This window comes from Emys orbicularis, chromosome 2, assembly GCF_028017835.1.
Source record: "Emys orbicularis isolate rEmyOrb1 chromosome 2, rEmyOrb1.hap1, whole genome shotgun sequence".
NCBI classification, from domain to species: Eukaryota; Metazoa; Chordata; order Testudines; family Emydidae; genus Emys; species Emys orbicularis.
In genome coordinates this window covers 256,100,786-256,123,482 of record NC_088684.1, presented here as the reverse complement: position 1 = coordinate 256,123,482, position 22,697 = coordinate 256,100,786, and the positions used below count along the sequence as shown (strand labels likewise).

The 22,697-nt window shown below is 41.2% G+C and overlaps 1 protein-coding gene across 1 annotated transcript in view; it reads left to right on the top strand.

Annotated features, from left to right (window-relative positions):
• The first annotated feature begins 556 nt into the window (after window positions 1-556).
• ADAM22 (ADAM metallopeptidase domain 22) overlaps window positions 557-22,697 on the top strand; it is a 189,967-nt gene continuing 167,826 nt past the window's right edge. The window contains exons 1-2 of the mRNA XM_065397640.1: window positions 557-697; window positions 22,071-22,147. Coding sequence (XP_065253712.1) covers window positions 557-697; window positions 22,071-22,147 — 218 coding nt within the window. The remainder of the gene's footprint in view (window positions 698-22,070; window positions 22,148-22,697) is intronic.

Genomic DNA, 22,697 nt, shown 5'->3' with positions numbered 1-22,697 from the left:
TTCCAAGGCGGGTGGGTGGGGGGAACTGAAGGACACAGCCATGCAGCCGGCTGCTTACCTGCTCTCCTTGATGCTCTGTGCCTTGGGGACCTTCTCTCTGGTTCATTCCAGGCAGGCAGGTAAGTTACCACCGTTTACGATTGCCGCATGCAATGACCTGTAATTGGGGGCTTACCCTTTCCAATGGTAACTATGTGTCTGGCAGGTGCATGGTGGGAACCACACGGGTGCAATTAACACATCATGCAGTTGCTACGAACACGAGCTACATTTCATGTCTATGTGTTTGGAGGCGGGAGGCGGTGTGTGTGTGTGTGTGTGTAAGGATACATTTTTTTTAAAGGCCCCATTAAGATGGAGATCTTGCCCGCACCACATCGCTTTCTGTGCCCTGTGAGCTGTAAGCATGGCTCAGAGACACTATTCCCCCCCTTCCACGCAGAGCGAGAGCGATGGGGGGTATTTGTAATTGTAGCGAGCACAGCTTAGCATAGAGTGGCCAGCGGGGTGATCGTGTGCATTTCTCCCTCCCCAAGGAGCCGCCTTGTTGACGGAGATGGAGAGAAGGGCTGAAAACCGATTTCTGGAGAGGCAGAATATCGTCCCCCTCCGCCTGATCTCCCGCCCGGAAGACGGCACCCAGACTGGGCACGGGGTGCTCAACACTCGGGTCAGCAGCCGCTCGGATCGGAAGCAGGTCAGGAGGGTGGCTGGGTTCTCGCGGTCGGCTCGGGCTTTTTAAGTGGTGGGAGCCGGCAGCCGAGTATTTGGTGTCTTGTTGCCCCGGAGACGTGTCTTCGGTGAAATGGGCTCTTTCCAAATGCTAGTCATGTATGATGCTGCGCCATGCATAGAAATCACAGCAAACGGGGAGGGGGCTTTGCAGTCGACCCACCAATGAGGTACACAGGATGCAGTTATCAACATTGCACTGATCATCCCAAAGCCCTCCTGCTGCTGAGAGTGACCCTCTCTGCCTTAGTCAATAGCAAGAAGGGGTGACGCTGGGTTAGCTCAGGTTATTCTTTTAAACCTATTTTAGGTGTGGGGAGGGTTTCATAGCTACGTAGCCCCTTGGCTGAGGTACAAGCAATTGCAATAGACCAAATGATCCTTTACTGCATGTTCCCTGAGTGTGGCTGATCTATGAATGCCGGGAAGAGGTGCGTCTTCCAACTTCCTGCATCAGTGACAGTCTGACGTTAGGTAGATCCATTTGCTTTTAAGAATATGGGTGCATTTAACTCAGATTTTAAAAATAGGAAAGCTTTGTTTTACCCTGGAATGCCATGTTAGTACCTTTGTACAATCAGAACAGAATCACTTTCACAGAAAAAGTAAGAAATTGTGTTTAGAAAGGTGTTTGTAATCCAGACAGAGGAATGTACCACGAGGGTACAAAGTACATCAGATAAAAGCAGTATTTACTTTAAAATGTTTTCTCACTGAGATGCATATCTCATTTCCTGTGGGTCCTAGGGGACAGGAATCCTACTGCAGCGCTATAAAAATTAATCCAGAAATTGAAGGGATAGTTCCATTGCCTTTTTTATTTCTCTTCATTTAAAATGGTCCCTAGGTGCTTTTTTGGAGATGATTTCTAGCTTTTTGAATCTAATTGAGGATTTGTATAGAAAGGCTGATTTTCTTTGCTTGTTTGTTTGTTTTTTTAAATTCACCAAGAGGAAGAAAGAAATTTATTTGCAACAACTTTGCTGAAGAATTACTCACAGCAGGAAATTAGTGCAATGTCAGTTTTTGAATGCATTTTGTGCATTATGATTGTATTTAATGAGCATGGACATACTTATTAAAATTGAAACAAAAATACAGTAATTGATAATATAAAAAAGTAAACTGATTGCAAGTGTTCACTGTTTAGGTACTAATGTGAAACCACTTATATATAAACTATCACTACAAAACTAATACTAATGGAAATAATTTTAGTCAATGTAAATCCAATTAAATATACTATGTGTTTTGATATGGATATCTTTTTATCTAATATTACAAAACGTTTCTCAGAACATGTTGTCATAGACTAAGATCCTGGAATAATCATGCATTCTAGGTGACTGTTGCAATCCCAGATTGTGGTAGGCTTAATTTTCCATCCAAAATATATACATAGTGAATTTTTACATTCTTTGGTTTCTTCTTCTGACAAACTTTGAAGGAAGTTCTGGCAATTTGTGTTCTCTTTGTATGATTCAATAATACATTGTTTCTTCATAGCACATTCAGTTACCTGTATGCATCATTTATTTTCATCCTATGTGAATTTCCTCATTCTGAGACTATATTTATGACATGATATAGTACAATGTTTTTAGCAGTTTTAAATGCTTTCAAAATGTGTATAATTTAAAAAATCAAATAAATTGTGTCTTAGTATTTCAAAGTCACTTGAGGACCCCTGAAGTTTTTGAACCCTTCACATATGGCAATAGCACATGCCACATCTGTTACAAATATCTAAACTTGCAATCAAGTACAACATTACAGTTCAAAATAGTGGCCTGGATCTCTGCCTAAACTGGAGACTAACATGCCTCCCTAGTTTCTTGAATAGTCTTTGTCTTTCCATACATATGATTTCAGATCTTTTATTTACCAACCTTGATGCTCCTGAAAAATTTGATGTCGCATTTCATCCATGTTTGACAAAGTCATTATGCAATGTTAATCTCATCCCTTTCACTCACAAGAGAAATATCTGTTGACTTAACAACATAAAAAGTTTAATTGTATTTTCAGCGTAGTTTCTACACTGAGGCAAGCTTTAAAAAATGATGTTGTGATCTATTTTCTTCCCACCATTGCTGATTGCTAAAATATCAGTGTGCAACTAGAAGCTTTCCTGCTTCATAAATAAGCCTCCTTCTGCGACCTGATACACTCATAGTCCTTCCCATGGTATAGTAGCTGGCTGTTGCCCCATTGAAGGAATCAGTAATTAGTAGTGATGGGAAGGGACGTTTGGAATATAAACAGACCAAAACCAATGCACTGATTTTATATAGTTTTCTTATAGAAGGATGGGTGCTTCTTAATTGAAAAGGGCATTGTACTGCCTCATCCCAGAGTTCTGAGTCATCTTGACAACATATGATCTGCGGTACTGCTACATTTGCTTAAAGAAAGCTTTGAGGAGCTGCCTGTTTGGAAAGTATTTTTGCAGCAGTATAAAGTCTGAAAAGTGTATTATTGCAGTTGGACAATTCAATATGCTGGCTATTATGGTGCAACATCCCACAATAAAACTTTACATTACTGCTGCCAAAACTCCTACCAAAATTGCAGCTAACAGAGTTAACTTTTGGGTTTACTTCTACCTAGTGGCTCAGCAAAAGTTACATAAAATAACATTATAAAATTACATTATACATTTATTATTGAATTATTAATTGCCTTCTGGTAGTGCCTGCAGTGTGCTAGATACTGTTCACACCCACACACAGTCTCTGCCTGAAAGAGTTTATAGTCTAGGAAGACAAGTGATGTATAAAGGGTTGGAGAACAAGGACACAATCAAAATAAATACAATTTGTATATATACTTTTAAATTATTATTAGATACATATTACTTATTTCTGACTGTTCTTCATTCTATCCATGACTAGTGGGCCAGTTTCTTGTAGGAGTTATGAAACAGAATGAGTCTTGAGCAGAGACTTGAAGGAAAGGATTAGTTATGAATTAATTCAGGAAGGACTTTCCATGCATAAGTGGCAGCGTTCAAGAAGGCACCAAAGTTGTAGGAGAAGCAGTGAAGGCTAGCATCTTTGGCAGAGCAGTAGTAATGGGCATAGGAACAACATAAGAGATGGGCAGATGTGTATGGAGGGCAGAGCTTTGTAAGGTCTTGAAGGCTGGGACAACAAGCTTGTACTGTGGGAAAGGAAAATGGGGAGCCAGAGGAGGTATGGATGGGGGTGACATGATCACAGAACACTGGAGAAGGAAGATGATTTTAGCAGCTGTGTTTGAATTGATTAACGATAGGAAGGATGGGGAGATATAGGTGTCAGGGAAGCTAGAGAGAAGGAAGTTATACACCTCTACCCCGATATAACGCGACCCGATATAACATGAATTCGGATATAACGTGGTAAAGCAGTGCTCCGGGGGGGTGGGGCTGCGCACTCCGGTGGATCAAAGCAAGTTCAATATAACGCGGTTTCACCTATAACGCGGTAAGATTTTTTGGCTCCCGAGGACAGCGTTATATCGCTGGGGTAGAGGTGTACTAATTAATATGGGATATGATTAAGGCTGAATGAAAATTTTACCTGTGTTACTAGAAAGAAGAGGTTAGATCTTAAACACAGAACTGAGTAGAAAGCTATAAGATCTGGACCTAGCCTGGATGTGTGGGTTAAGGGATAGGGAAGAGTGAAAGATGACTCCTAGATTATGGACTTGAGTGACAGAGAGGTTGATGGAATTATTGATAGTAACAATGGAGAGAAGGGGAAGGGTATAGGAAGAAATATAAATAGTTTGTTTTTAGCCATGTTGTTTAAGCTGTTATTGAGATGTTCAGGAGTAGATGTCAGAGGTCTAGTGGAGATTTGGGATTGGATTGAGGGAGACAGGTCAGGACCAGAAAGGTAGATTTCTGAATCATTGGCATAAAGATGGTAGCTGAAATCATGTGAGTGAATGAGATTGCACAACAAGATGGTATAAAGGGAATAGAGATTCCTATAGAGATTGGGTTCTCCTCTCTTTTCCTACAGAAAGAGAGGCTGAAGGTATTAGGAGAGCAAGGAGAGGATGAAGATACAGAAGTCCAAGGAGGACAGGATATTAAGGAGGGTATGATTGACAGTGTCAAAGGCAGTGTCAGATGTCAAGGAGGGTAAGGATGGAGTTCAAGTTCTGAGATATGGCCATGAAGAGGTTCTTAATGACCTTACGACAGTTTCAGTTCAGAGAAAAGGGCAGAAGCTGCACTAGATGGGATCTAAACTGGAGTTTGGAGTCCTGGGAAAGAAGAGAATGGAGGCAGCTGAGACACAGATGGAGTAAAGAGATGGCCTTTTGAGGATGAGGGAACCTCAACATGCTTGTATTGTGTGCAGATGGAGCCACAGGAGAGTGAGAGGTCAAAAAGAAGGGTGAGAGAAGGGGATGAATGAGGGCAAAGGCAGCCAGGAGTGGATGGATTTACAGTTTCAGTTTTGTCCAAGTTTCTAAAAACCTAATTTCTGCAGCTAATTGTCATATTTGTGTTTAACTCACCAGGGCTTCTTTGGCTCTGAGCCTTGGTGTAATATGCACAATATGTATACTCAAAAATAGAAGTAAATAAATCACAGTTCTCATATAGCCACTCATTGGAAACCCCTAGATTTGAGCTCTTAAGGAGTGGAAACAGGGTGTCCTCAGTGGAGGATTGTCAAAGGCTGGCTAGCCCTTTAAGGCAAGCTGGGCTCAGACTTGGTTGTGACTTAGCAGCTATTCCTCAGCCTCTCTGGTGATCTAGAAACTAGTGATCCAGCTGGATGTGATGGAGCTTAATGAGAGACCCCAGCTGAGGGGGATCAGGGAGAGAACTCCTTAAATAGAGCTGTGAACTCAGTGGAGGGGGAGACCCAGGAGAGAGGAGCAAGGAGAGTTCTGGGGGAGGGCCTGGAAAAGTTAGGCTGGAAGGCCTACAGGGAGCAGGGCAGGAATTCATGGGAGAGCCCTGAACTAGGGCCTACAAGGAACAGAGACCGCTCTGAGATAAGCTTCCAGAGTCCCAGACATGAGGGGGAAAACCTGCTAGGATGAAGTAGCATAGGAGAAGAAATGGGGACTATAATATGTAACTACCCCATCATGCTTAATTTGTTTATCTTTCTAAAGTACTCTGGGACTTTTGGATGAAAGGTGCAAGAGAGGGTGCCATGTATTCTCATCAATGCACCCTGATAACATAGCAAAGGGCACTTAATAAACTATTAATTAAATAATTATGGTGAGTTTTGTTGTTCCTGCAGCAGGACCCCATTGTCTTCATGAGGCCAGAAACTCTAGATATTTTATTTAAAATAAAAACCCAAAACAAAACGCTGGTAGAGTATCTTCTAATAGAAAGTAGAAATGACCTTGTATTTCCCTATGACATGATCATCCTGTTGATATGATAGGAGGCTCCAGGGGAATTGTGAGTTCTCTGATGCTTTTCTGTGGTCAACAGTGTGTTATGTTCCACATAAAAATGCAGCGTTAACAAAGAAATAACAATTCCCTCCCCCCTCCACCTCATTTGTTCTGAACAGACTCTAGAAGATTAAATCATATTGCACAAAAAGCCTGCATTTAGGAATGATCATTTACTAAAGCCTACAACAAGACAATTAAAACACTACCTCTTAGCAATCTTTTTAAACTGTACAAAGTTTATTTGACCTAAAACAACAAACAGAGTATACTATTGGTGTCTTGTAGCATTTTAACTACATCAGTGGCTTGAGAAATAGTCCTGTTGCTAAATAATAAAATAAACAGTTGAAAGTTCACATTGAAATTCACTCCTCCCACAGAGAGTCTGAATATTGGTGCTCCGTGCAGGCGGAGTGCTGTGGTTTGAGAGATGAATTTCACTTCCTAGCCCGAGGCTGGAGACCTGGGCTGCTATGTTTCTTCTCTGACAGCTGCTAGCCTAATGTATGGGCTGAGATAGTGGCTACCACCCCTCTGTACCAGTTGCTGGAGTTCTAAGGGCTACAGGATCTCTATAAACCCAAATTCCCATTGTGGCCTTCCACATTGACATGTGTGGCAGAGATTCTTTCTGTGGCACATATGGGAGTACACAGAATACCCTGTGGGTCAGATACTTTTTCAGTTCCCCCCGTGCACTCTCTTCCCATATCTTCTGTCACGTGAAGGGCTGTGTGCTGGCTCTAAAACCATTGGAGAATTTCACCTCCACCATTCAGAGCTGAAGTTAAGATCAGTCAAAGGTGAAGATCTATCTAAATGATAATACCAACAGTTCCTTAGCCAGCTAGTGGTGTTGATATTATAGTGGCTCTAAAAGAGTATAATCTGAGAGATAACAAACCATCTAGATTTCAAAACTATTCTAAATCTCCTGTAGAATTCTGTATTTGTTTAGGGTTTGATCTTGTACCACTGATATCTGAGAGCTTTCTGCCTATTTTAGATTAGTAGGTTACTGCCCGCTATATAACAACGTGCTAGATTTAGTTACCTTGTCCTGTCTAACTTTATTTGTCTGTTTTACCCACCTTCTGCATCTTGTCATAAAGCTAGATTGGGAGATCTCTGGGGCAAGGTATGTCATCTTATGACTTGTTTAGAGAGAGCCTAGCACAATGGGGGCCCTGATCCTTGATTGGGATCTCTAGATACTACTATAATACACATAAATAATATTAATCTCATGTAATTGGAGTCAACCGAAGAATTTGCAACAAAGAATGTATTTGTCTTCCCTTCTGTTTTCTGTTCTGATGTTGGCAGATTGGTCTGTTTTGTCATTTTTCATGTCAAGTAGTTCAAACAGTTAGTAACTAATAGTTAGTAATTAGCAGAGCTCTCTGACTGTAGAGTAGGCTAAAGAAGATGTGCAAGATTCTGGGAGTGATGAGGCAATGACTGCTGGAAAGAGTCACATGGTGAAAAATAGTCTGATTTCTCCACTCTCTTTTGTCCCCTTCAGTGTATTGGCCAGTAATTGATGGCTCTAGTAGAAACACAGGCACAGTTTGCAATAAATCCATCATGAAACTTAGGTCAAAACAAAGGCTAAGTCTGGACTGAGACTATAGCAGCTAAGAAATGTGTCCACTCAGTTTGCTGCCAGGTTCAGCCTCCTTTCCCCACAATAAAACAAAGTTGAATGGGTTTTGGCAAAATATGTGCAGTACTTTACTGTTTTTAGACTCTGATGGAGCTCCTTAACATATACATATGAACAGCATAAACACAACCACTTTATCTCTTCATGAATATATGGACAATATTTATTTAATTAAAATAGCAATACCATGTTTAGGTGCAAGTTCTGCCCCCAAGAAGGGGGGAGAAAGTGCTGAAACCAAAACTTTCTATAGATCTCAGCCTGCAGCAAGGGCAGCACAACTTCAGCGGGATTCTACCCTTTGATATTTGAAGTTCTGATGTGGACACGGTTGCCAGATGTGCACTTTTGCCAATTAAAGTTGACTTGCAAGAAGTGTGTTTGGCATTTTAATGATATAGCATATTTTTATTTTATAGTCTAACTCTGGCCATCTCTCTATAAATACCCTTTCTATGCAAACTTCTTTCAGGAGAATTCCCTCCTCGTTGATCAGATTCTCTATCAAGAACAGATTAATTTACTTAAAAACAGTATCCCAAAACCTAAGTCCATTTCATATTGTGAAAATTACTATCCTAGAACACATATTCCTGTAAAGTTGCATATTAGGCCTGGGATTTTCCAAGGCTCCTAAGGGATTTAGATGTCCAAATCCCAATTAAATCTGTGCACTGTGAGGTTTTTTATCACATTACTGCCAGCGGACGGGGAAAAAAAGGATTGACTCCAGAAACCATCCCTTAATTTCATAAAGCATCCACACATATGCATCATATAAGGCCTTGAGAGGATTAGAGATCAGTATGACTTATAGGAAGTGCTGAGTCTTTTTTCAGTCTTTGCTTATTCTGCCATGTGCGTCATAATAATCTTTTGGCATTATCAGATCTAAGCTTTATAGGGAGTGAGCCCAGATCTGACTCTAGTAGAATTACTCATGATTTACATTGGTATCAGTGAGTTCAGAATCAAACCCAACATTTCTCTTCCACTTCTTATTTCACATAACATACTTACAGGCCCATACTGCAGATATTTTCTTATTACACTACATTCATGTTGCTTAGAGGTGACTTGCATTACAGATATTGTCATAGTTATGATATGTGCTGTTAACATGTAGCTAGTTGCCCATACATATCTAAATCCAAAATGCCACTCCAAAGAAAAGGGTGCAATCAGGACCTGCCCAATCTGTCATTGGACCCTGCCACTTCCTCAGTTTAACCTTCTTGGACTTCTCAATAACTGCACCCAGTCTTTCATGTGAGTCAAATAACACTCCTTTGTGGGGTCTGGTTTATTACAAGAACCTCACAGTTCAAATCTCAACTGAAATCAAAACAAGTATTTCCCCCAGTTCCCATGTTCTTCAGCCTCTTGCTGGGCTCAACATTTTTTTCCAAAATGCAGGTTCTGCTGCCTGGCATTTCCTCAAGTGTCTCCCTTTTCAGTCTGTTGCTCCTTTAAGGCGTCTGCTCCTTCCCCTCTGCAGGTAGCTCTAGCCAGGCCTGTCCCTCTGGCTAGTATGGAGAGTTCCTCCCCCAGTCCTCTTTGAACCTGGGTCCCCTCTAGATCTCTCTCCTTTTTCTCACTGATACAGAAGGCTCCTGCTTATAGGAAGTCCACCCCCCACCCCGGCTACTTTCAGATAATCCTTGACCTCCCATCCAATCACTGGCCCAAGCCCATATCCGTCACCTGGGGACGGATAACTAGGCACCAGTGGGGCTCAGCCCAACTACCTAAAAGGGCCAGCCCACTCTGTGACAGTGGATTATAGATGATATTTCCAATCTTGTATTTGCTGTTCTCATCCTTCTGCTGAAATAGGTCTTTTTTGATTCCTGAATAAACTTCCTTCATTCTGCTTCCTACAAACTGAAAACACGGGGCCAACTGAGATTATGCACGTGTGTGTATCCTCTCAATAAAAACAACACAAAGGAGATCTAACAAGTTTGCATGTAATGGATGTGACCTCTGAAGCTTGTCAAGCCATGAGCTATCAAATCCTCATTTTTATCTATAGAAAGATTGCAGTGACCCTCTCTGGATATCTCTTCACTGGGTATGATCTCTTCTATTTTTCAATATCAACATCTTTGCTTCAAACATGACATCAGTTTGCCAGCTATGCAGATGCAAAGCTTCCATATGGGGAAGCAATTTTGTCTGTTTTTTCCTTTTGTTTTCTTATTGTTTCTGGGATGGCGTGTAGAACTACCAGAAAACTGTTTGGAGTATGTGACACAAAGGCAGATTGGGTTTTTATGGTCACAGCTGCTCCTTGCTGGGCACTCCTGAAATCATCTTTGTGTGTCTGAGGAAAGGGAATCATTGGTGGCTATGGGGAGAACTTTTTAAAGGAAGCGAGGGAGCAGTGATAGGTATCATGAGCCCAAAGGAGACTAGAATTGGCTGCTTCTTTTGAGACCAAGCTCACTGAGGTGGGGATTTTTACAGCAGGAAGTCTGAGTCCTGCACAATCTTTTTGGTCTTCTATCTAGTAGGAGGACTCAACTGAGGGGAAACTTAATTTTCTGCAGAAACTTTACAGTCGAACAAAAGAGAAGGAAAAAGTAGCCGAGCGGCGTTATGTACAAGCAAACAGGCCGGACTGGACCTTTTCAAACCATATTGTGTGTTTGTATAATATACGTTCACTGCCACCTTCTGAAATGTTTTCTGGAATAGTAGCTAGAACAGAAAGTTCTGAAAGTGACTCTTGTGCTGGAAATTGAAGTTAACACCATGTCTGCTAAAATTAATGACATATATAAGTATGTGACAAAAGGTAAGCAGAAAACAAGGAAAACAGCCAATTAGTGATAGGACAATTTGACTAATAGAGCAAATAACAGAGCAGCTTGAAAACTGGATCCAATCAAGGAAAGTTAGCATATTAGGCATAGCTGCTGGGAATGAGCCAATAGACAGTGCCTTTTGGTGACCTTTACAATAACTTTACTAGCTGTATTTTCCTACTCATCTGTAATGTGTGGTTTGACTCTGAGGATGGACCCTATTATGCCACCCTTATTCATGCTGAATTGAGCTTTATTTCAATTAGACTCTTTGCAGAGTAAGGCATTACTCAGCATTACTTAATCAGGATCTAGCCCAAGAGCTGACAACACATTCAGTAAGAAGGTGCTTTGAAAGTCTCTGTTACCTTAAAGTGGCGTATTTTTCAGTGAGAATAAGCACAAGTCCCTTAATTTTTTCTTTTAACTTTAATTAAGAACAAGAACAAATGAATATAAAATGGCCATCAACAAGTTTAGGCTTGAAATTAGATGAAGATTTCTAACCATCAGAGGAGTGAAGTTCTGAAAAAGCCTTCCAAGAGGAGCGGTGGGGGGGCAAACAAACCTAATTTGTTTCAAGGTGGAGCTTGAAAAGTTTATGGAAGGGATGATATGACAAAATTGCCTACCAAGGCATATTGCCCATCCATACCTGCCATTAGCAAATATCTCGAATGGCAGGTGATGAGACACTAGATGGGGAGGGCTCTGAGTTACTATAGAGAATTATTTCCCAGGTGCCTGGCTGGTAGGTCTTGTCCACATGTTCAAGGTCTGACTGATTGCCATATTTCAGGTTAGGAAGGAATGTTCCCCCATGTTCTTCCTCTGCAGCCTGGGGCATGGGTCACTTGCTGATTTGAACTAGAGTAAATGGTGGATTTTCTGCAACTTGAAATCTTTAAATCAAGACTTGAGGACTTCACTAATCCAGCCAGAGATTAGGGGTCTATTACAGGAGTGATGTGCAGGAGGTCAAACTAGATGATCATGGTCCCTTCTGGCCTTAAAGTCTTAAAGATCAGGCCCTGTTTGCTCTGCCTCCACTTCTACTCTCTTAGAGGCCTTATCTTCAATAGTAGTCAAAATCATTTTGTATTAATATAATTATGACAATAATTAGAAGCTCTCAAACTGACCCTGGGTTAATCCTCTTGTAACATATTTCTATCTTGAAAAGTTTTCATCCAGGGCTTTTCTTTGTTCCCTACTGTTAATCTAGTACTTTATTCATCACACCATATTATCTTCTATTTCATGATTTTTTGCTTTAGCCCTTTATCTCTGATGTGGAACCTTGTCAAATGCACTTTGAAAAACCTAAGGGTACAACATCCACTGAATTTCCCTTATCTGTCATGGCAGTGATATATTCAAAGACATCCAGCAGATTAGATAAGCATCACTACTCTCATACCTGAATCTTTGCCTGCTCTCCTGATAAAAGAGTGCTTTTCCAGAAGTTCTATCGACAAATCCCCTGAAGAGTTTTTCCACAACAAAAGTTACGCTAATTGGTCTCAGAAGGAGATGAAAATTATAACTAAATTTAAAAAACTCTATAAATAAACTAAAGTAACTTTTCTAGACATAAAGTTGTCATGAATATAAAGTCCAATATCTCAGGATTTTCCAAAGCTAGAAGCAAGTGCTGGGTATCTCATTAGGAAGTGGAGACTTGCCCATTTCAGTTATATAAAGCTGCCTTTTTAACTCTGGAGGGTCATGAGAAGTCTGGAATTAAACCTGTCACAGATGCAAGACTGAATATTGCCTCACCTAGCCCTTGGGCCACATTAATTTAGGGTGGTTGTGGGGAGGATTTCTCATTTCGGGGAGGGGGAGTACTTTTCTGGGAGTTTAATTATTTATTATAAATGGTGACTGAATCTACTCAGAAGTCTGGAATGTTAGAAGTAGTTCTGGAGAAGATGGATGAGTAGGCAGAGTTTAGGTGAAGTGGTCAGAGGGGCTGCTTAAAAACTGTCACCACTACCACTTAGATGTTTCCCATATGGTAATGATGTCCATGTGATAAACAGCATTGATCATGCAATTATCGGTGCTCCATCAGCTCTCTGTCCACTCATCTGTCTTCCCCAGGACTCATTATTTCATCCCACTGAACAGGTTTAAGCAGCCTCTAATTTAATAACCACAAACAATTAAAAAACCTTTTAACTACTGGAAAGAATAGATTCCTGGCTTTCCAATGGGACATGCAGCCCTTGCTTTTAGCTCTGACAGCCCATTGGTATCATGATGTTTGTATGGAGAGAAACTATTTTAGAACTCAGGACCAGATCTTCAGCTGGTGTAAATTGGCAAAGCTCTGCTGAAGCCAGTGGAGATATATCAATTTTCCACTAGCTGAGGATCTGGCTGATAATGTTTCTCTCACCCTCTGAGCCTACCAGGTGTAGAGATACAAAAATATAGTCCAGTATTAACAAAGCAAACAAATGAAAAAAAACCTTTTCAATAGCCTTTCTAATTTCTAGTTTTTCAGCAAAATTTGTGGCATGTTTGCCACTCAGGAGTCACAAGCACCCCATACATATTCTAACTAAATTTTTACACAATACTAACACATTCTCTTGTTTCTGCATTTTTGTATGGCATCTGTTTAAGAAATTGCCATATGTATCTAGATATAGTTATAGGTGTGACCAAAGAGAGAGAATGACTAAGGAAGTGGTAAATTGTTGTCTACAAGTATTTCACGAGGTACCTGCTAAGATGGAGATTTGACAGTTACTTCAGCTGGTATCATATCTGAATCCAATAATTTTACCAGATTCAGTTTTGTATTTTTCTAAACATTTTAGTGAATATTAGATATTTAAAGTGGCCACCACCTCCATGTGTCCTAGGGAACCACAATTGCTCCCCATTCTATTTATATTTTTTGTGTTGTACGTCATTTAAAAGACTGATTCTTTTGTTCTGAGATTTTTCTATTACTGAAATAGGCATGTCTCTGAAGACTGGTCACCGACACCTGCATGAAGTTTCAGAGGAGGTGACAGGATTGAATACATTGGACTAAATCAGTGTTTCCCAAACTTATTCCACCGCTTGTGCAGGGAAAGCCCCTGGCGGGCCGGGCCGGTTTGTTTACCTGCCGCGTTTGCAGGTTCGGCCGATCGCAGCTCCCAGTGGCCGCGGTTCGCTGCTTCAGGCCAATGGGAGCTGCTGGAAGCGGCGCGGGCCAAGGGACATACTGGCCGCCGCTTCCCGCCGCCCCCATTGGCCTGGAGTGGTGAACCGCGGCCACTTGGAGCTGCGATTGGCCGAACCTGCGGACGCGGCAGGTAAACAAACCGACCCGGCCCGCCAGGGGCTTTCCCTACACAAGCAGCGGAACAAGTTTGGGAACCACTGGACTAAATTCTGGTCTCAGCTGCAGCAATGAAATCACTGGATCTATTCTGGATTCATTACGGTACTTGGCCCTGCCTCAGTGGGCTGGAGTAAATGATCTTTCAAGATCCCTTCCAGCCCTACATTTCTGTGATTGTATGATGTAACTAGGACCAGGCGTTGGCCCATACATAGAGTACTGTGTACAGTAAGGGCTTATCTATGCAAACACTTAGTTCTGGGCAAGCTGGGATGTAACTCTACATGGCGCTAGTCTGCCATGCACCGTTTGTCAGTATGGGCCCTGCTGCAACACATTAACAGTTCCCTAGTGCATTGTGATCTACTCCCATTTCAAAGCAGCATAGATCAAAGCCAGAGCACCTGTGAGTGTGTGGTAGCAGGGCCCACACTCAGAATCAGGGCATGGCTTGTTAGCATTAGATAGATTTACAGCTCAGCTTGCCCCGAACTAAAAGTTCATGTAAACACGCCTAAAGGTACCTTTTTAGCACTCTATTATATTGAGTGTACATCACCCTGAATCTAATTTAGACCCTTCAGTTTAATATCACTTGTGTCAAAACTTCCTGTAATATTTCACATAGGAATGTTGCTTTAACTTCGCAATCTTTAATAACGTCCATTGTTAACTACCCCATGTTAGCTGTGTATGACACTCAGTACTGTCTACAGAGGAGTTGCTCAGGAACTCCATGTTATGCACTTATGCAAATCTGACAACATTCTTTGGGATATGTTGTACTGCAATCATCCTAGTTTAGAGGTAGATTAATCATACTGTCTTTTTTTTTTATTTACTTGCACGCAAGCTGTTAGCATTGTGGTTCTGGAACTTTTAGATTGTTCTAGAGCTGGAAGCACTATGCTTTTTTCATTATAATGGTGTTTTCTACTTCTGTCTCTTGTCCATATGCTGCATAGTGTGCTTCTTCCTTGTGTCAGTGGAACTCCATTTTTATGATTAAGTTGTCACATGTTGATGTGTCACATCTATGATAAAAATGTTTCAGTTTTCTGGGAAAGTTGCTTGGTTTGAGAACTGAATGACATAATTGATTATCTTGCTTCAGTGGTTGAGAAGAGCCCTTGCAGGTGCCTTTCTTGTTACTATTGCTAGAGTTAGATGGCATAAAAGAATCCATTGATTTCCTTCCCTTTGGTTCTTTTGTTGTCATGTGTCTGGGAATCTGAAGTTAATTCTCTGGTAGCCATTTTATCACTTCTCTAAACAGTTCAGATTGTCAAAATATGATTATTCGTAGTCTTGTTGAAAAATAATGTAGAAGCAAGCTTTTTACGTCATGCATCTTGCAGAAATATTCAGTATTATTCTGAGCCTAGGAAACATACTGAATAGAGCTGGGTGAGAAATGTTTTTCCTATCCCATGAAAATTTGAGATTTTGAAAATTTTCCCGTTGTGCATCAGGATGTAACAGAAACTTTCACAGTTTTTTGATGGGGGTAGGAGAAGTGAAGAGAGAGAGAGACAGACACACGCACACACTAAGACTGACTGAAGTACTCCAGAATAGCCAAGAGCCCAGTGGTTAGGGCACTTACGTGGGATATGGAAGATTCAGGTTTAAGTCATGGTCTGAATCAGGTAGAGCAGGGACTCCTCCATCTCAGCTGAGTTCCATAACCACTGGGCTATTGGTTCTTCTGGGGTGGTCTCTCTTTTTCTGTTTTTTGACTCAAAAATCCATCCTGAACCTGAGTAACTTTTCTTAACAAAGTTTTGTCAAACTCGATACATTGCTGCAAAAAGTTTAGCTTTAGACGAATTGACATTTTTTTGACAAAAAATTCCCGACGAGATCTAGTACTGAATTGATTTTACTTCAAATTGTCAGATGATGGACAGAGGATTTTTTTTCTGTCCATTTCTCCTCATTGATAATTTGGGATGTTGCATATTCTGTGTTTTATTACAGCAAACTGTTTCCTAAGGGATAGTTCTTGTAAGGGAGCCCTCTTTACTTCCAGTCTGTTGGAAGTAGGATTCCTCCCTCAGTCCTGTGCTTGACCAATTTACAGAGACCAGCCTCTGGTTAAAGCTATGCCCACTCTGTCAATCAGAATTAAATTTCTTTTTTTCTGTTGAGTCCAGGGCTGCCGAGAGTGGGTTCGGGCCCTGGTGAAAAAAAATTTTCGCCCCCCCCCCCCAACCCCAGCAAGGGCAGACCGGCTAAACAGGGCCAACGAGGGGGGGGGAGGAGCCGGGCCCCGGGTCCCCTTCCGGACCACCGGGCCCTTGTAATTTGGTAATTTGTACTGGCTTCCCCCCGCCTCTCGTCGGCCCTGGTTGGGTCTCTTAGACTAAGTTCATCAATATTTCTTCTACAAACAGGATTTTGGTCCAAAATGGCCATTTTAAAAAAAACAACAACAAACTGTTGCCAAAAAAGGTTACTTTTTGGAAATGTTTCATATTGCACAGTACTGTTAACAAAAATGTTATCAAAAATATAATCAAAATGGCTATTGAAACTCTGCATTTCCATGTCTCAACATGTTTGGGTTTCTTTTAAGTTTAGCCTTAACTATGAATTTTGGATAATTGCAACATCCGTGTAATGTTTTACTTTAAATTACTGATACCTACTCTTACTTTAACATCATTTTAACATTTTAGTTTTTGTCTGGGAATAATAGTGGTCAAGGGTCAGCTCTAGTATCCAATAGCACAGGAATTGCACATCTCAGATACATGTTTGGGGGAGGAAATTTTCCAGACCAGATCAATATGGCACAATATTCTTAATAGTTAAAAAAAAATTCCAAACAACAAACCCTCATGCCTCTCATAGTTACACTTCCATTACTATGAAATTAGCCATGGGCAATGTCATTGTGTAATGACATATGGAATAATCAGTTATGTCACCTGCAAAGATCTTAACAATTGTGATAGTTTGCCCATTGTTAAGAATTTGAAATGTGCTCTAGAATTCTCTTGAATTTAATACTATCGTAACAAACAGCTAACAGCATAGATCTTTGTGCAGCAGTTACTGGTGTATAAGCAGATACAAAACGACTGGCTGGTTTGCTGAAGTGAGAGGTTAGCAAACCTGCCTCCATGGAACAAACAAACAACTAAACAAAAAAAGATGAGGAACATTTTTTGGCCTCTAGCAGATAAATAGGAGGTTCTTGGACCATCATTTTCTGATGGAGGAAGCGCCAAAAAAAGGTGGCAAAATCCAACTGGAAAAGAGGGCATTTGGAACCCAAATCAGGAGCATACACTGCTGCCTGAGAACTGAAAAAGGAAGGCAAACTTGTTGATTTGCTACAGATAATTTTGATAATCTAGGAGGTGCTAGTAGCTGCAATAGCGAGCAAGAGATGGCCATGGTACCAGATCTGGGCTTCTCTAAACTCCTTGGGTTTCAATCTTAGAACTCTTGGGGACCACAGATGTAAATGGTGGAATCTTGGGTTGAACATAAGATGCAAACTGGGGACTACTGTAAGGCATCAGTAGTAACCCCATTGCATGGCACTGGGAAATGGAGAATATGAGCACATCAAATTCACCTAAAAATTGTGTCACCACTTCAGTTCTAGTGCATAACAAAGAGAGAATTGAAGGGGTTTTGAACAATTTTGCTGTAGGAAGACTCAGTGAAGGCTTCAGAATAATTCTAAATATCCTGAAAACTCTATAATTTTAAAGTTTCAGAAGAGCTCTCACTCTCCTGATATTGACTAATTTTACATGAAAGGGATTATTATAAAAATTGTACCACTTCACATTTTCTTTTTTTAAAGGTTGTAATGCAATAAATAAGTCATAACATGAAAAGTGTGTGTATTTTATATATATATATATATATATATATATATATATATATATATATATATATATATATATATATATATATATACACATACATTTGTGTGTAATTTGTATGTGTAAAACTGTCTGTGTGTATATAAAATATGCATGCAATGCCTGGAATCTCATAACTAGACAAATTTCAGACTAGAAATAAGCTACATATTTTTAACAGTGAGGGTAATTAACCATTGGAACAATTTACCCAGGGATGGGATGAATTCACTGTCACTTGAAGTCTTAACATCAAGATTCTATGTCTTTTTCTAAAAGATCTGCAGTAGCTGTATGAGAAATAAGAGGGTTGATGGAGGAATCACCTCATGACATTCTATGGCCTGTGTTATGGAGGAGGTCAGACTAAATGATCATAATGGTCTTGTGTCTTTTGGCCTTAAAATCTATAAATATGTGAATTGTATATATAAAAAGATATGGATAAGGAGGCACCCTAGCAGCTTCATAGTTAATTTTACATTGGCTCTTACAACTAAAGCAGGGTTTAAATTCATGGGATTTATATGCACATACATTTCATTACCAAAACTGGACCATTTTGAAGAGAAGGTCCAACCCAAATTCTCTCTCAAACTTCCACTGGATTCAGCAATACTACTTATCTTCTAAGCACTTAAAAAAAATCACCCTGTTTTTAAAATTTGTACTTAGGGTCTGTATTTTTGGGGGAACTCCTGTCACTTGTGTTAATACTCTTACACTGAACTTCTCATATTAGTGAACCTTCAACAAAATACCCATGCAGCGTACTTTAAAAAAGAAGCCAGCAAACCAAAAGGGTGTAATTCCCTTTACTTGTCATGTCTTCCTTTTCCACCAAGGAAACTGATGGCGAATATGTCTCCACTATATATTTCCAGGCATGGAAAGGATAAGGTGATGCCTGTGAGAACTTGATCCTGGTAGCTCATTGTGGGCTGCAAGTAGCACAGGGAACTTGTGAGCAGTTCAGTGCTTCAAGAGAAGTAGACAAGGAAAGATAGGAGAGTCGTACCCTATGGGTACGTCTACACAACCCGCCGGATCGGTGGGTAGTGATCGAGCTATCGGGGATCGATTTATCGCGTCTAGTGTAGACGCGATAAAATCAATCCCCGATCACACTGCCGTTGACTCCGGAACTCCACCGCGGCGAGAAGCGGAAGCAGAGTCGACGGGGGAGCAGCAGCGGTCGACTCGCCGCCGTCCTCACGGCCAGGTAAATTGACCTAAGATACGCTGACTTCAGCTACGCTATTTGCGTAGCTGAAGTTGCATATCTTAGGTCGACACCGCCCCCCCCCCCCCCCCCAGTGTAGACCTAGCCATAGTACTGTGAACTCTACCAGGCATAATGTCTCCCTGCATTCCAAAGTCCAGGATTAGGCAAGGCTACAGGGCCTTCATCCCTCCTTAATCCTTCAGGAAACTTTTTGTAAAATAACATTGACTTTCCAAAGAGGGAAGTTCAAGGGCTCTGGTCCTTTCCTCTTCCTCCAGCCTAGCTTTCCTTGCTGTTCCTCATCTGCTGTGCAGATGGGGATGTTTCTCCAGGTCCCTGGGAGTCACTACCATTGGAGGAGCTCCCATTATTTCCCTACCCAATCCCCTTCTAAGGGGAGCAGCCAGCGTGAGTTTTTGTTCTCAGTGCAGCTCTGACCTTGCTGATGATATCGTTAGCAACTGACAGCAGTGAGGAGAGCTTCTCCCTATGAAAGAGGATGGACCCTTGGGAGCCCCGAATAGACTAACCTAACTTTCCTCTTCTTAAAGCCAAGGAAGATTGGCTTGTTCCTCTTCACAGCTCTAAACAGGGAGCATCCACCAGAAAGCCTTTCCAGGAGGATTTTCTCTGTAGTTTTTTGGGCTGCCCTTCCTATTTTTTCCTTTTCAAAGCTTTTACCAGCCTGGGAGCTGGTTGCACTAGCTTGTCGGTACAAACATGACAGATTGGATTTCAAATTGTGTTCTACTGTACTTCACCATTTTCCTTCCCTCTTTATGCTGAAAGCTTACTGAACAGCCTTTTCTCAACACACGACCTTCCAGTGTGAATATACAGCACTCACTGTGCCCAATATAGCTGCCCAGGCATTTCTTTTTGTGGACCCCTTTGTGGAAGTGACGTACCTCTGCACTTTGTAGAAGGGAGCGACATGTGTTACAGGCTAACTTTCCTAATATCACAACCCCCATTTATGAAATGTAAAAATCTATTGGGCCCAATTCTGCTCTGGCTACTTTGTTCTGCAAAGTAGCCCCAAAGCTGGCTTATCTGCCTCTGTGAGGATTCCACTTGTATATGCGGGGTACCTGGGTGGCACAGTTATGGCATATGTCCCTAGGCCACAACACCCCCTACTACCAGTGGCGGCTCCAGGCACCAGCGCTTCAAGCGTGTGCCTGGGGCGGCAAGCCGCGGGGGGCGCCCTGCCAGTCCCTGTGAGGGCGGCAGTCAGGCTGCCTTCGGCGGCTTGCCTGCGGGAGGTCCACCGGTCTCGCGGATTCGGCGGCGGGTACGCCCAAGCCGCGGGACCGGGGACCTCCCGCAGGCAAGCCGCTGAAGGCAGCCTGCCTGCCGTGCTTGGGGCGGCAAAAAAGCTAGAGCCGCCCCTGCCTACTACCTCAGGCATAGGGATGTTCCTGAGGGGAAAGGGTGAAATCTCCAGGTGCTGAAAGACTCTTGGGTCAATGGGCAGATGACCATAAATTAGGACAAACTTGAGGCTTCTGTAAATTGCTCCCTGGACTGGACCAAGCCCAGTATTGAGAAGCATGGAAAAATGGCTTTTGCTTCCACACCTTTGGAGTGAGTTGTGCAGGCCATCCCAACTGACCGCCAGTAAATCCTTGATAACCTCTGCACTAGCCTGTATTGCATTTATTTACAGAAATGTATTATGAGGGTTTTTTAAAGAAAAAAATAGTACTTTTTTAATCCCTCTGCCTATAAAGCCTTTAAATCCCTCTGCCTTAGTTACTACAAGTCCAGTTGTACAGGGTTCAGAGGGAAAGAAGAATTGCAACTAATTTAAAACTCCTCCAAAGTGATCTAAAAATGGCTTTTTATTTAAAGAAAAATCAGTTTTGCAGTTTAGTTTCTTGGGACTTTCTAGGACTAGTGGCATGTGCTCTGTGTCCCACTGGAAAACTGGGAATTTTCCTTTTCTAATGGAGATGGGGGGAAGGCTCCCATTTCTAGCCCTGCAGGTTGTGAGACATAAGACCTTATACATGTCATTGAGTAGGACTAAATATTGGACTAGTGTAATTTTGGTGGTAATGAAGGAAGGATACATTTGGCTAGGAGAGAAGGAATGAGACTTCTCTAGCACATTGTTTGTTTAGGTTTTTTAAATGGCAGCTCTTTGTAGCTGTTCAGGGATTTGGAATGTTGGAAGTTGTTCTGGCCGAGATAGATTAGTGGGTAGAATGTAAGTGAGGTGGCCAGAAATCACATGATAAATGTAGCTGACTGTATGGTTTAGCAGTTTATAACACTGCTATCACTCCTATGTATGTGCGCTGAAGAGAGAAAATTCCATGCATCAAGAAGATCAAGGGTTTGATCTTGCAAGGTGCTGAGTACCTTCCATCTCCATATAATTTCAATGAGGGTTGAGGGTGTTTAGACCAGACCACAATGAAGCAGTCTAACCAAGTTAGCGTGCTTCATATTAGCAGCTGTCAAGCTATTCTCCACAGATTTGTCTCCAGATCCAGGTGCAATCTAGATGGTTAGTCAGGGAAGGTTGGTTTGGGTTGTTTTTATCTTTCTGTGGAGAATATGAGTTCCAAAGAAAGGTATTGTGTCCTGCAGTTCCTGTGGATCAACAGTGATGTAACGTGAGAGAAATAACACCCCAATACAGGATGCTGTTTCGAAAACTCCTACCTGCAGAGATGCTAAGTTTGACAATGGGTTTTAAAGGTAGAAATTTATGAAAGGGAATATTGCCTCTATTTATTGGGTTTATTATCCTGCTACTTCTACATCTTGAATAAAATCAGATAATATAGTAAAAAAAAAAACCATTATTCAACAATTTGTACACTAAACAGTAAGAATTTTTCCTGTGCTAATGGCATATTGATGCTTAGTACTTTTATTTCATTTTTTGTCTATATTATGTTCTCAAGTCTACGTGGTGCATTTTGACGTAGCAGACTGCTAACACATTCCAATCTTTTTAACGTTGCAGTCCACTCATGTTGCCCGAGCCAGCTTCCAGGTTGATGCATTTGGGTCATCATTCATTCTAGATGTAATGCTAAACCAGTAAGTACTGACTGTCTTTTATTCTGTATTTGTAAAATGCCTAGCACAATGGGATGCCTATTTTGGTTGAGGTCCCCATGTACTATGGTAATACCAATAATAAATAATATTTGTATGTATCTAGTGGATTTGAAATAGTATTTGTTTTTTCTTGTTTTGTCAAATATCTCTGTATATTTTGGCATATTTTCAAATATTGCTACTTACTAAGAACCTTATTGTAAGATGTTTTGTAAGATGTATTATTATTTAGTCTGCAATTCTGCAATTGATAGTGTGCAGGCAAATTGCTGTGCCCCATTGGACAAGGAGCTACTGAAAATTGGTAACTATTTGCTTTTAAACCCTGAACATATTATGTTAGAGGTCCACTAATAACACTTACAGCTAGTTGTCGAAAGCCTAAGGTGAATGGTGCAAGTGACGTTTCTGCAGATAAGTTCCTTATCTTTTGAGAAAAGAGAAGCGTTATAAAACATTAGCATAGTGAATTTCAGACTAAAGAAAGTGATTGAACAATAGCGAACTTATAAATGAAACCTGATACTTA